Raw genomic sequence first — 13,585 nt, 5'->3', positions numbered from 1 at the left:
AAGGAAATCTAATCATGGCTTTTAACAAGAATAATGACCTGAAGGGAAAGATTAACAGGGAGAGAATGGAGGAGTGGCTCCAGTTGAGTGGTTAATGCAGGAAGCTAGCACAGACCGATGGACCAAATGGCCTGTTCCTGTGTTGTAAACATTGTCAGTTGTGGGAGAATTCTAAACTAGAGGCCATTGCTATACATTAGTTACTAATAAATCTCAGTTGGGGAATCCAGAGTAATGCCTGAACTCAGAGTGTGGTGAGAATGTAGAACTTCACAGGAAATGATTCAGGAAAACAGTTTTGATAATTTCAGGGGATGAGTGGCTGCAGAGACAGGTGTAGAGGGAAGCTTATCTAGAATATAAACACCAGCTCACACAGACTGGGAGAATGATCTGTTTCTGAGCTGCATTACTGTGTAATTCCCAAACTCTATTTCTTACGCTAACTACTACCCGGCTCCCCAGTCTCTCTCTTCCCACATTCCCCACACACTTTCTCTTGCTTTCTCTCTCTCTCTATAAACCCCCATTCCCCAGTCTCTCTCTCCCTGTATAAACTCCTCACCTGAAGCAACTCGATTAGATCTTAGCTTCACCTCAGGAAACCTGCCTGGTCTATAATAATATATAATATATAACGCAGTATGTCAAATATAGTATAGAGCAGCGTGGTGGAGCAGTGGTTAGCACTGCTGCCTCACAGTGACAGGTACCCCAGGTTCAATTCCAGCCTCAGGTCACTGTCTGTGTGGAGTTTGCACATTCTCCCCGTGTCTGCGTGGGTTTCCTCCGGGTGCTCCGATTTCCTCACACAGCCCAAAGAAATGCGGATTATGTTGATTGGCCATGGTAAATTGCTCCGTAGAATCAGGGAGATTAGCAGGGTAAATATGTGGGGGTTGGGGGGGTAGGACCTGGGTGGGATTGTTATTGGTGCAGACTCAATGGGGAAAATGCACTGTATATTTTAGGATCCTGTAATAACATTGACACAATCCCTCTCAGTTGTGAAATAACTGCACATTCCATAGAATCATAGAATCCCTATGGTGCAGCAGGAGGCCATTTGGCCCATCGAGCCTGCTGTCCCAGCATTGACCCTCTGGCTGCATCTCACACTCCTCGTGCTGGCCCCGACTGTGTGGCATCACCCCCCTGCACCCCACTCCCTCCCCTCTCCCACCCCCCTCTCCCCCACCCCCCTCACCCCCGGAATCCTGCCCCTGTACAGGTATATCAGCATAGACAGGTTACATACTCAAGGCTGTTGTGAAGTGGGCAGACAGACCTGGTCCGAGCCAGGGTCCTGAGGGCAGCTCGAGGGACTGTCCCAACAGCACTCCACCACTACCCACCACCCGCAACCCCCCCCTACCCCCCGCAGGGGACTGTGACTGGTCAGACTGGCAAGTAGTTTTGTTTCAGAAAATCCTTTGGTGATTCGCCCTAATAGCTGGAGTTTCTCTTTCCAGGAAACAGCCGACATGTTAAAGACTCACCTGAAAGAGGAACTGTGTGGGAATGTTGAAGGGGAAGAAGCTGAGGACTTGTATGAATCCATGGCCATCGTGTCCAAAGACATCCTGATGAAATGCACCCTAAACCCTGGCTGTGACGAGGATATCTACGAGTCAATGATGGAAATGTTGCCGCCGCAAGGTGTTATGGAAAGTACATGTAAGTCGGAGCAATCAGCTGGTGTAGCAGCCAATGGCAGACAGCCCTGTGATCCCGGGGTTAATCCCGGCCCTGTGATCCCGGGGTTAATCCCGGCCCTGTGATCCCGGGGTTAATCCCGGCCCTGTGATCCCGGGGTTAATCCCGGCCCTGTGATCCCGGGGTTAATCCCGGCCCTGTGATCCCGGGGTTAATCCCGGCCCTGTGATCCCGGGGTTAATCCCGGCCCTGTGATCCCGGGGTTAATCCCGGCCCTGTGATCCCGGGGTTAATCCCGGCCCTGTGATCCCGGGGTTAATCCCGGCCCTGTGATCCCGGGGTTAATCCCGGCCCTGTGATCCCGGGGTTAATCCCGGCCCTGTGATCCCGGGGTTAATCCCGGGGTTAATCCCGGCCCTGTGATCCCGGGGTTAATCCCGGCCCAGTGATCCCGGGGTTAATCCCGGCCCTGTGATCCCGGGGTTAATCCCAGCCCTGTGATCCCGGGGTTAATCCCGGCCCTGTGATCCCGGGGTTAATCCCGGGGTTAATCCCGGCCCTGTGATCCCGGGGTTAATCCCGGCCCTGTGATCCCGGGGTTAATCCCGGCCCTGTGATCCCGGGGTTAATCCCGGCCCTGTGATCCCGGGGTTAATCCCGGGGTTAATCCCGGCCCTGTGATCCCGGGGTTAATCCCGGCCCAGTGATCCCGGGGTTAATCCCGGCCCTGTGATCCCGGGGTTAATCCCAGCCCTGTGATCCCGGGGTTAATCCCGGCCCTGTGATCCCGGGGTTAATCCCGGGGTTAATCCCGGCCCTGTGATCCCGGGGTTAATCCCGGCCCTGTGATCCCGGGGTTAATCCCGGCCCTGTGATCCCGGGGTTAATCCCGGCCCTGTGATCCCGGGGTTAATCCCGGCCCTGTGATCCCGGGGTTAATCCCGGCCCTGTGATCCCGGGGTTAATCCCGGCCCTGTGATCCCGGGGTTAATCCCGGCCCTGTGATCCCGGGGTTAATCCCGGCCCTGTGATCCCGGGGTTAATCCCGGGGTTAATCCCGGCCCTGTGATCCCGGGGTTAATCCCGGCCCTGTGATCCCGGGGTTAATCCCGGCCCTGTGATCCCGGGGTTAATCCCGGCCCTGTGATCCCGGGGTTAATCCCGGCCCTGTGATCCCGGGGTTAATCCCGGCCCTGTGATCCCGGGGTTAATCCCGGCCCTGTGATCCCGGGGTTAATCCCGGCCCTGTGATCCCGGGGTTAATCCCGGCCCTGTGATCCCGGGGTTAATCCTGGTCCTGTGATCCCGGGGTTAATCCCGGGGTTAATCCTGGCCCTGTGATCCCAGGGTTAATCCCGGCCCTGTGATCCCGGGGTTAATCCCGGCCCTGTGATCCCAGGGTTAATCCCGGCCCTGTGATCCCGGGGTTAATCCCGGCCCTGTGATCCCGGGGTTAATCCCAGCCCTGTGATCCCAGGGTTAATCCCGGCCCTGTGATCCCGGGGTTAATCCCGGCCCTGTGATCCCGGGGTTAATCCCGGGGTTAATCCCGGCCCTGTGATCCCGGGGTTAATCCCGGCCCTGTGATCCCGGGGTTAATCCCGGCCCTGTGATCCCGGGGTTAATCCTGGTCCTGTGATCCCGGGGTTAATCCCGGGGTTAATCCTGGCCCTGTGATCCCAGGGTTAATCCCGGCCCTGTGATCCCGGGGTTAATCCCGGCCCTGTGATCCCGGGGTTAATCCCGGCCCTGTGATCCCGGGGTTAATCCCAGCCCTGTGATCCCGGGGTTAATCCCGGCACTGTGATCCCGGGGTTAATCCCGACCCTGTGATCCCGGGGTTAATCCCGGCCCTGTGATCCCGGGGTTAATCCCAGCCCTGTGATCCCGGGGTTAATCCCGGCCCTGTGATCCTGGGGTTATTCCCGACCCGAGGCCCCGGGATTGGTCAGTCAGTGGGTCTTCAGGAACCTGAGACTAGGACACAGTGAAACGTGGGGAAGGGAAACAAATGTTTTTTTTATAACCCTGATAGAGGTGATGTCACATTGCAATGTATAAATAAAACCATTCATCACAAACTGAACACCAGCAGACCCCCACCCTCCTGAATTCATTGCCTTGCCCGAGACAGCAGTGAGCTCCCCCCGAGACAGCAACCCTCCCCGAGACTGCAACCCCCCCGCCCCCCAAAGACGGCAGCCCCCCCCCGAGACAGCAATGCCCCCCCTCCCTGAGAGAGCAGTGTCCCCCCTCCCTGAGACAGCAGTGTCCCCCCCTCCCTGAGTCAGCAGTGTCCCCCCTCCCTGAGAGAGCAGTGTCTCTCCCCTCCGAGCCAGCAGTGTCCCCCCTCCCTGAGAGAGCAGTGTCCCCCCTCCCTGAGACAGCAGTGTCCCCCCTCCCTGAGAGAGCAGTGTCCCCCCTCCCTGAGACAGCAGTGTCCCCCCCTCCCTGAGACAGCAGTGTCCCCCCCTCCCTGAGACAGCAGTGTCCCCCCTCCCTGAGAGAGCAGTGTCCCCGCTCCCTGAGACAGCAGTGTCCCCCCTCCCTGAGACAGCAGTGTCCCCCCCTCCCTGAGTCAGCAGTGTCCCCCCACTCTGAGCCAGCAGTGTCCCCCCTCCCTGAGAGAGCAGTGTCCCCCCTCCCTGAGACAGCAGTGTCCCCCCTCCCTGAGAGAGCAGTGTCCCCCCTCCCTGAGACAGCAGTGTCCCCCCCTCCCTGAGACAGCAGTGTCCCCCCTCCCTGAGACAGCAGTGTCCCCCCACTCTGAGCCAGCAGTGTCTCCCGTACCCTCCCCCCCGCCTCTCTGAGTGAGCAGGGACTGAGGTCTCTGTCCACTGCCTGTGTCTCCCTCATGTTGAGAATAAGGTTTTGCTCCTTGGCCACTATTGTCCGATTGGCAGGAATTGACCAATTAACCATCAGGACCCGAGTTACCCTGGTTAAATATCTCAGAGGAAATCGATATTAAAGTGTTAGTGAATGTTTTAGACAATAAGATGATTGGAATCCATGTTCAGAGGTTTGGGTTTGATATTGCAGCAGGATGAAATATTTTACTTTATTTCCAGATGAGCCAATGTCTAAATTCATAGGAACAGCACACAGTGCTGCACGGGCCCCGGATCCTTTCAATTCAACCGCTGATAGCATACTCAGGAAATTTCTCCAAGGTGAGTTTGTTTTCTTTCCCTCCCTTCCTCTTTGTACACTCACAGCGGGTACTACATTGACTCATGTCCCCTCACTGGCTGGCCCACCTCCACACTGCCCACAGATAAGTCAAGTGGCAATTCGACCTTGAAAGGCCTCACAGTCTCGGACAGTTCTGCCTCATTCACTGTCCACCGAGAATTGGAAACCTAGACTGACCCCTCTCTCTCGCTCTCTCTCTCTATCCCTACAGCACCAAATAGAACATAGAACAGTACAGCACAGTACAGGCCCTTCGGCATCAGTGTTGTGCTGAGCTATGTCCAAACCCAAGATCAAGCTATCCCCTCCCTATCATTCTGGAGTGCTCCATGTGCCTATCCAATAACCGCTTGAAAGTTCCCAAAGTGTCCGACTCCACTATCACAGCAGGCAGTGTATTCCACACCCCAACCACTCTGAGTAAAGAATCTACCTCGGACATCCCTCCTATATCTCCCACCATCAATCTTATAGTTATGCCCCCTAGTAACAGCTACATCCACCCGAGGAAATAGTCTCTGCACGTCCACTCTATCAATCCCCCTCATCAACTTATAAACCTCTATTAAGTTGCCTCTCATCCTCCTCCGCTCTAAAGAGAAAAGCCCCAGCTCCCTCAACCTTTCCTCGTAAGACCTACCCTCCAAACCAGGCAGCATCCTGGTAAATCTCCTCTGCACTCTCTCCAATGCTTCCACATCCTTCTTATAGTGAGGTGACCAGAACTGAACACAATATTCCAAATGTGGTCTCACCAAGGTCCTCTATAGGTGCAGCATAATCCCACGGCTCCTAAACTCAAACCCCCTGTTAATAAACGCTAACACTCTATAGCCTTCTTCCACTTGAGTGGCAACCTTCAGAGATCTGTGGATATGAATCCCAAGATCTCTCTGTTCCTCCACATTCCTCAGAACCCTGCCGTTGGCCCTGTAATCTGCGTTCAAGTTTGTCCTACCAAAATGAATCACCTCACACTTATCAGGATTAAACTCCATCTGCCACTTTTCTGCCCAGCTCTGCATCCAATCAATGTCTCTTTGCAGCCTAAAGGAGCCCTCCACCTCATCCACTACTCCACCAATCTTGGTGTCATCAGCAAATTTACTAACCCACCCTTCAGCCCCCTTTTCCAAGTCATTGATAAAAATTACAAATAGCAGAGGACCCAGCACTGACCCCTGTGGTACACCACTGGTAACTGGCCTCCAGTCTGAAAATTTTCCCTCCACCACCACTCTCTGTCTTAGAACATAGAACATAGAACACTACAGCACAAACAGGCCCTTCGGCCCACGAGTTGTGCCGATCACATCAACACCTACCAATCTATAGACCTATCTATAACCCCCAATCCCATTAAATCCCATATACTCATTCAGGAGTCTTTTAAAAGACCCCAGCGAGTTCGCCTCCACCACCACTGACGGCAGCCGATTCCATTCACTCACTACCCTCTGAGTGAAAAACTTACCCCTGACATCACTTCTGTACTTGCTTCCCTGCGCCTTAAATCTGTGTCCTCTCGTAGCGACTATTTCAACCTGGGGAAATAGCCTCTGAGAATCCACCCTATCTATTCCTCTCAACATTTTATAAACCTCTATCAGGTCGCCTCTCAACCTTCGTCTCTCCAGGGAGAAGAGTCCCAGCTCCCTCAACCTAACTTCATAAGGCATGCCTCCCAGTCCAGGCAACATCCTTGTAAATCTCCTCTGTACCCTCTCAATAGCTTACACATCCTTCCTATAGTGAGGCGACCAGAACTGCGCACAGTACTCCAAATGAGGCCTGACAAGGGTCTTATAAAGTTGCAGCATTACCTCCCGACTCCTAAACTCAATCCCTCGATTAATGAAGGCCAGTACACCATACGCCTTCTTGACCACATCCTCCACCTGCGAGGCTGATTTAAGAGTCCTGTGGACCCGGACTCCAAGATCCTTCTGCTCTTCAACACTACTAAGACTCCTGCCCTTGATAGTGTACTCGTTCATCCCATTGGTTCTGCCAAAATGGACGACTACACATTTATCCGCGTTGAAGTCCATATGCCACTTCTCTGCCCAGTCCTGCAACCTATTTATGTCCTGCTGCAACTTTTGACATCCTTCCATACCATCCACAACACCACGGACCTTTGTGTCATCATCTTCTGTGAGACAGCCAGTTACTTATCCAATCGGCCAAATTTCCTTCTGCCCTACACATCCTTATCTTCTTTATGAGTCTGTGGAATCTTATCAGATGCCTTACTAAAATCCATGTGCATGACATCAAGTGCCCTACCTTTGTCTACACACTTGGTTGCCTTGTCAAAGAATCCAATCAAATTTGTGATGTAAGACTTATCCCTCACGAATCCGTGCTGACTATCCCAGATTAGCTGCATCTTTCCAAATGGTCATAAATCCTATCCCTCAGGACCCTTTCCATTAACTTACCGAAGTAAGACTAACTGGCCTATAATTACCAGGGTCATTCCTATTTCCTTTCTTGAAGAGAGGAACAACATTCGCCACTCTCCAGTCCTCTGGCACAATCCCCGTGGACAGTGAGGGCCCAAAGTCAAAGCTAAAGGCTCTGCAATCTCATCCTTTGCCTCCCAGAGTATCCTAGGATGTATCCCATCTGGCCCAGGGGACTTATCCACCCTCAGGCTTTTCAAAATTGCTAATACATCTTCCCTCAGAACTTCTACCTTCTCCATCCTATCAGCCTGTATCACTCACTCATCCTCAAAAACACAACCCCTCTCAGTGAACACTGAAGAAAAGTATTCATTCAACGCCTCACCCATCTCTTCTGACACAAGTTCCCACTACTATCCTTGATTGGCCCTAACCTCACCCTGGTCATTCTTTTATTTCACATATAAGAGTAAAAAGCCTTGGGGTTTTCCTTTATCCGACCCGCCAAGGACTTCTCATGGCCCCTCCTAGCTCTCCTAAGTCCTTTCTTTTAATTCATTCCTTGCTACCTTATAACCCTCAAAAGACCCAACTGAACCTTGTTTTCTCATCCTTACAGACGCCTCCTTCTTCCTCTTGACAAGACATTCAACCTCCTTTGTGAACCATGGTTCCCTCCCTGCCTGCCAGGGACATACCTATCAAGGACACGCAGTGTTTGTTCCTTGAACAAGCTCCACTTTTCATTTGTGCCCATACCTGACAGTTTCTGCTCCCATCATATGCTCCCTAACTCTTGCCTAATCGCATTAAATTACCCCTGCCCCAATTATAAACTTTGCCCTGCCGTGTGACCCTATCCCTCGCCATTGCAATAATGAAGGACACCGAATTGTGCTCACTATCTCCAAATATAAACATGCTCCAGCACGTTGGGTAATCCTGGGACCGTTCCGGGTTTGCAGCCACACCGGCTAGTTCATTTTTTCAACAAAGTGGGGCGTTTTGCCCAAGGCTTCTGAAGCTTCATGGAGTTTGTATTGTTATTGCAGGAAATAATGAGCTATCTGTGGAGTGTGATGTTCCTTGTGGAGAGAGACAGGAGGATCTGTACGACACTGTGATCAATGATGACCATCCTCAAGAGGTTGGGAACAGGCCTCCTCTTCCTGTTCCTCGGCCACACTCTGCTTGTAATGTTGATGACATGAAACCCTACATATCTAAAGGTAAGTCAGGGAGCAGCTTGTGAAGGACACTGGGGCCATGCAGCCCATTGTAATCCATCTAGAACATTCCTGTACTATCTCCCACCACTGCATCCAGTTTGATTTGATTTATTATTGTCATGTGTTTTAGTATACAGTGAAAAGTATTGTTTTTTGCATGCTATACAGACAAAGCATACCATTCATAGAGAAGGAAAGGAGGGAGTGCAGACAGTGGTGTTACAATCACAGCAAGGGTGTAGAGAATGATCAACACACGGTAGGTCTATCTAAAAGTCTGACAGCAGCAGGGAAGAAGCTGTTCTTGAGTCGGTCGGTACGTGACCTCAGACTTTTGTAACATTTTCCTGACGGAAGAAGGTGGAGGAGAGAATGTCCGGGGAGCGTGGGGCGGTGGGGGCGGTGGGGTCCTTAGTTATGCCGGCTGCTTTACCGAGGCAGCAGGAAGTGTAGACAGAGTCTGTGGATGGGAGGCTTGTTTGTGTGATGGATTGGGCTACATTCACGACCTTTTATAGTTTCTTGCAGTCTTGGGCAGAGCAGGAGCCCAGACCGAGCTGTGATACAACCAGAAAGAATGCTTTCTATGGGGCATCTGTAAAAGTTGGTGGGAGTGGTAGCTGACATACCAAATTTCCTTCGTCTTCTCAGAAAGTGGAGGCGTTGATGGGCTTTCTTAACCATAGTGTCAACATGGAGGGACCAGAACAGGATGTTGGTGATCTGGACACTGAAAAACTTGAAGCTTTTGGCCATTTCTACTTTGTCCCCGTTGATGGAGACAGGGACCTGTTCTCCTTTACGCTTCCTGAAAAAGTCTTTGACTATCTCTTTCGTTTTGTTGACATTGAGGGAAAGATTATTGTCGTCACACCAGATCCTCGATCTCATTCCTGTACTCTGTCTCGTCATTGTCTGAGATCTGACCCACTGTGATGGTGTCATCAGCAAAATTGATAATCGAGTTGGAGGGGAGTTTGGCCACACAGGGATGTAGAGAGTACCGTAGAGGCTTTGTGGGACACCGGTGTTGAGGATGATGGTGGAGGAGGTGTTGTTGCCTGTCCTTGCAGACTGTGGTCTGTGAGTTAGGGAGTTCAGGATCCAGGCTGCGGAATTTGGAGATAAGTTTTGTGGGAATAACAATGTTGAAGGCTGAGCTGTAGTCAATAAATAGGAGCCCGTCATCGGTGTTTTTGTTATCCAGGTGTTCCAGGGCTGAGTGAAATTATTTGTTCAATGACAGCATTGTTTCCAATCTGCATTCCTAGTGTAGGTTACAGAAAGGGGACTCTCCCCACACCAGTCCTGAAATGACCTTTGATTTATCAAATCTGTGTTCACTTCTCTTCCTCCTAGTTTTATTTGGAGTAGGATTTTGTTTCTAATAGCTGTATGAATTTTTTAACATCTGTTCAGCCACATCTTGAGCACCTCCCCCAGAACAGAACTGGACCCAGAGCTCAAGGTGCAGAGTGAGCAGTCCCTCTTCATTAACCATCTCATTCCACTCGGAAAATACTCTGAATGTTACCCTCTGTCGGTAATGATGATACCAAAGCTTGTTTCTTTCAGGGTAATTGAGTAACCTCCATCGGCAACTCAACTTCACTTTTCCATTACATGTACAGTTCCACCTCTGAGATGATTGGTGAAGAATCAGAGCCTGATATTTTGCATCTTGTGTCATCCTGTATTGCAAATTGCCAGCAGCAGAATACCTTCAGAAGATAGAGACAAAAACCTTCCATTACAACCACCAATCACCAAGGTTTAATTTGCACCCTCTGCCACCATGTTGAATCCAATATTAGTCCTAAAATAGAATCCCTACAGTACAGAAGGAGGCCATTTGGCCCATCGAAGCTGTACTGACCATAATCCCACCCAGACCCTATTCCTGTAACCCTACACATTTACCCTGCTAATTCCGCTGACACAAGGGTCAACTTAGAATGGCCATTCAACCTGACCTACACGTCTTTGGTAAAGGAATAAATCTGAAGATTGCCATTTACCTTAAATCAGTTTTGTCTCAAAACAGATCCCAAACTCCTTCTCTTCCCCTCCCAGTTGTGTCCATTTTGGCTAAACCAATTTAGCTAAATTAACCAAACGGGGGACAAATGATAAGAGCCTTAAAGGGGGACTGCATCAAAAATAAACAAATCACAACACAAAATGTGTCCATTCCTCAGTGATGCAGTGCTCACCAACAGCCTTTAACAATATAACCGCCAAAGGATAGACTGATAGACTGACACCGAGCGGGATACAGTATTCCAGCTGTGGCCTCACTGATAGATTGACACCGAGCTGGATACAGTATTCCAGCTGTGGCCTCTGACACCGAGCTGGATACAGTATTCCAGCTGTGGCCTCACTGATAGACTGATACCGAGCTGGATACAGTATTCCAGCTGTGGCCTCACTGATAGACTGACACCGAGCTGGATACAGTATTCCAGCTGTGGCCTCACTGATAGACTGATACCGAGCTGGATACAGTATTCCAGCTGTGGCCTCACTGATAGACTGATACCGAGCTGGATACAGTATTCCAGCTGTGGCCTCACTGATAGACTGATACCGAGCTGGATACAGTATTCCAGCTGTGGCCTCACTGATAGACTGATACCGAGCGGGATACAGTATTCCAGCTGTGGCCTCACTGATAGACTGACACCGAGCTGGATACAGTATTCCAGCTGTGGCCTCTGACACCGAGCTGGATACAGTATTCCAGCTGTAGCCTCACTGATGGACTGATACCGAGCTGGATACAGTATTCCAGCTGTGGCCTCACTGATAGACTGATACCGAGCGGGATACAGTATTCCAGCTGTGGCCTCACTGATATACTGATACCGAGCTGGATACAGTATTCCAGCTGTGGCCTCACTGATAGACTGATACCGAGCTGGATACAGTATTCCAGCTGTGGCCTCACTGATAGACTGATACCGAGCGGGATACAGTATTCCAGCTGTGGCCTCACTGATATACTGATACCGAGCTGGATACAGTATTCCAGCTGTGGCCTCACTGATAGACTGATACCGAGCGGGATACAGTATTCCAGCTGTGGCCTCACTGATAGACTGACACCGAGCTGGATACAGTATTCCAGCTGTGGCCTCACTGATGGACTGATACCGAGCTGGATACAGTATTCCAGCTGTGGCCTCACTGATAGACTGACACCGAGCGGGATACAGTATTCCAGCTGTGGCCTCACTGATAGACTGACACCGAGCGGGATACAGTATTCCAGCTGTGGCCTCACTGATAGACTGACACCGAGCTGGATACAGTATTCCAGCTGTGGCCTCACTGATGGACTGATACCGAGCTGGATACAGTATTCCAGCTGTGGCCTCACTGATAGACTGACACCGAGCTGGATACAGTATTCCAGCTGTGGCCTCACTGATAGACTGACACCGAGCGGGATACAGTATTCCAGCTGTGGCCTCACTGATAGACTGACACCGAGCTGGATACAGTATTCCAGCTGTGGCCTCACTGATAGACTGATACCGAGCTGGATACAGTATTCCAGCTGTGGCCTCACTGATAGACTGACACCGAGCGGGATACAGTATTCCAGCTGTGGCCTCACTGATAGACTGACACCGAGCTGGATACAGTATTCCAGCTGTGGCCTCACTGATGGACTGACACCGAGCGGGATACAGTATTCCAGCTGTGGCCTCACTGATAGACTGACACCGAGCTGGATACAGTATTCCAGCTGTGGCCTCACTGATAGACTGACACCGAGCGGGATACAGTATTCCAGCTGTGGCCTCACTGATAGACTGATACCGAGCTGGATACAGTATTCCAGCTGTGGCCTCACTGATAGACTGATACCGAGCGGGATACAGTATTCTAGCTGTGGCCTCACTGATAGACTGACACCGAGCGGGATACAGTATTCCAGCTGTGGCCTCACTGATGGACTGACACCGAGCGGGATACAGTATTCCAGCTGTGGCCTCACTGATAGACTGATACCGAGCGGGATACAGTATTCTAGCTGTGGCCTCACTGATAGACTGACACCGAGCGGGATACAGTATTCCAGCTGTGGCCTCACTGATGGACTGACACCGAGCTGGATACAGTATTCCAGCTGTGGCCTCACTGATGGACTGACACCGAGCGGGATACAGTATTCCAGCTGTGGCCTCACTGATAGACTGACACCGAGCTGGATACAGTATTCCAGCTGTGGCCTCACTGATGGACTGACACCGAGCTGGATACAGTATTCCAGCTGTGGCCTCTGACACCGAGCTGGATACAGTATTCCAGCTGTGGCCTCACTGATAGATTGACACCGAGCTGGATACAGTATTCCAGCTGTGGCCTCTGACACCGAGCTGGATACAGTATTCCAGCTGTGGCCTCACTGATAGACTGATACCGAGCTGGATACAGTATTCCAGCTGTGGCCTCTGACACCGAGCTGGATACAGTATTCCAGCTGTGGCCTCACTGATAGATTGACACCGAGCTGGATACAGTATTCCAGCTGTGGCCTCTGACACCGAGCGGGATACAGTATTCCAGCTGTGGCCTCACTGATAGACTGACACCGAGCTGGATACAGTATTCTAGCTGTGGCCTCACTGATAGACTGACACCGAGCGGGATACAGTATTCCAGCTGTGGCCTCACTGATAGACTGACACCGAGCTGGATACAGTATTCCAGCTGTGGCCTCACTGATAGACTGACACCGAGCTGGATACAGTATTCCAGCTGTGGCCTCACTGATGGACTGACACCGAGCTGGATACAGTATTCCAGCTGTGGCCTCACTGATAGACTGACACCGAGCTGGATACAGTATTCCAGCTGTGGCCTCTGACACCGAGCTGGATACAGTATTCCAGCTGTGGCCTCACTGATAGATTGACACCGAGCTGGATACAGTATTCCAGCTGTGGCCTCTGACACCGAGCTGGATACAGTATTCCAGCTGTGGCCTCACTGATAGACTGACACCGAGCTGGATACAGTATTCCAGCTGTGGCCTCACTGATGGACTGACACCGAGCGGGATACAGTATTCCAGCTGTGGCC

The 13,585-nt window shown here is 51.3% G+C and overlaps 1 protein-coding gene across 1 annotated transcript in view; it reads left to right on the top strand.

The window, feature by feature from the left end:
* pik3ap1 (phosphoinositide-3-kinase adaptor protein 1) overlaps positions 1–13,585 on the top strand; it is a 101,429-nt gene that overhangs the window by 67,107 nt on the left and 20,737 nt on the right. Inside the window, exons 8-10 of the mRNA XM_080215772.1 lie at positions 1,473–1,677; positions 4,728–4,829; positions 8,315–8,491. Coding sequence (XP_080071898.1) covers positions 1,473–1,677; positions 4,728–4,829; positions 8,315–8,491 — 484 coding nt within the window. The remainder of the gene's footprint in view (positions 1–1,472; positions 1,678–4,727; positions 4,830–8,314; positions 8,492–13,585) is intronic.

Source organism: Carcharhinus amblyrhynchos, chromosome 31, assembly GCF_965287045.1.
Source record: "Carcharhinus amblyrhynchos chromosome 31, sCarAmb.v2.hapA, whole genome shotgun sequence".
In the NCBI taxonomy this organism is placed as follows: Eukaryota; Metazoa; Chordata; class Chondrichthyes; order Carcharhiniformes; family Carcharhinidae; genus Carcharhinus; species Carcharhinus amblyrhynchos.
This window is presented reverse-complemented; position numbering and strand designations above follow the sequence as displayed.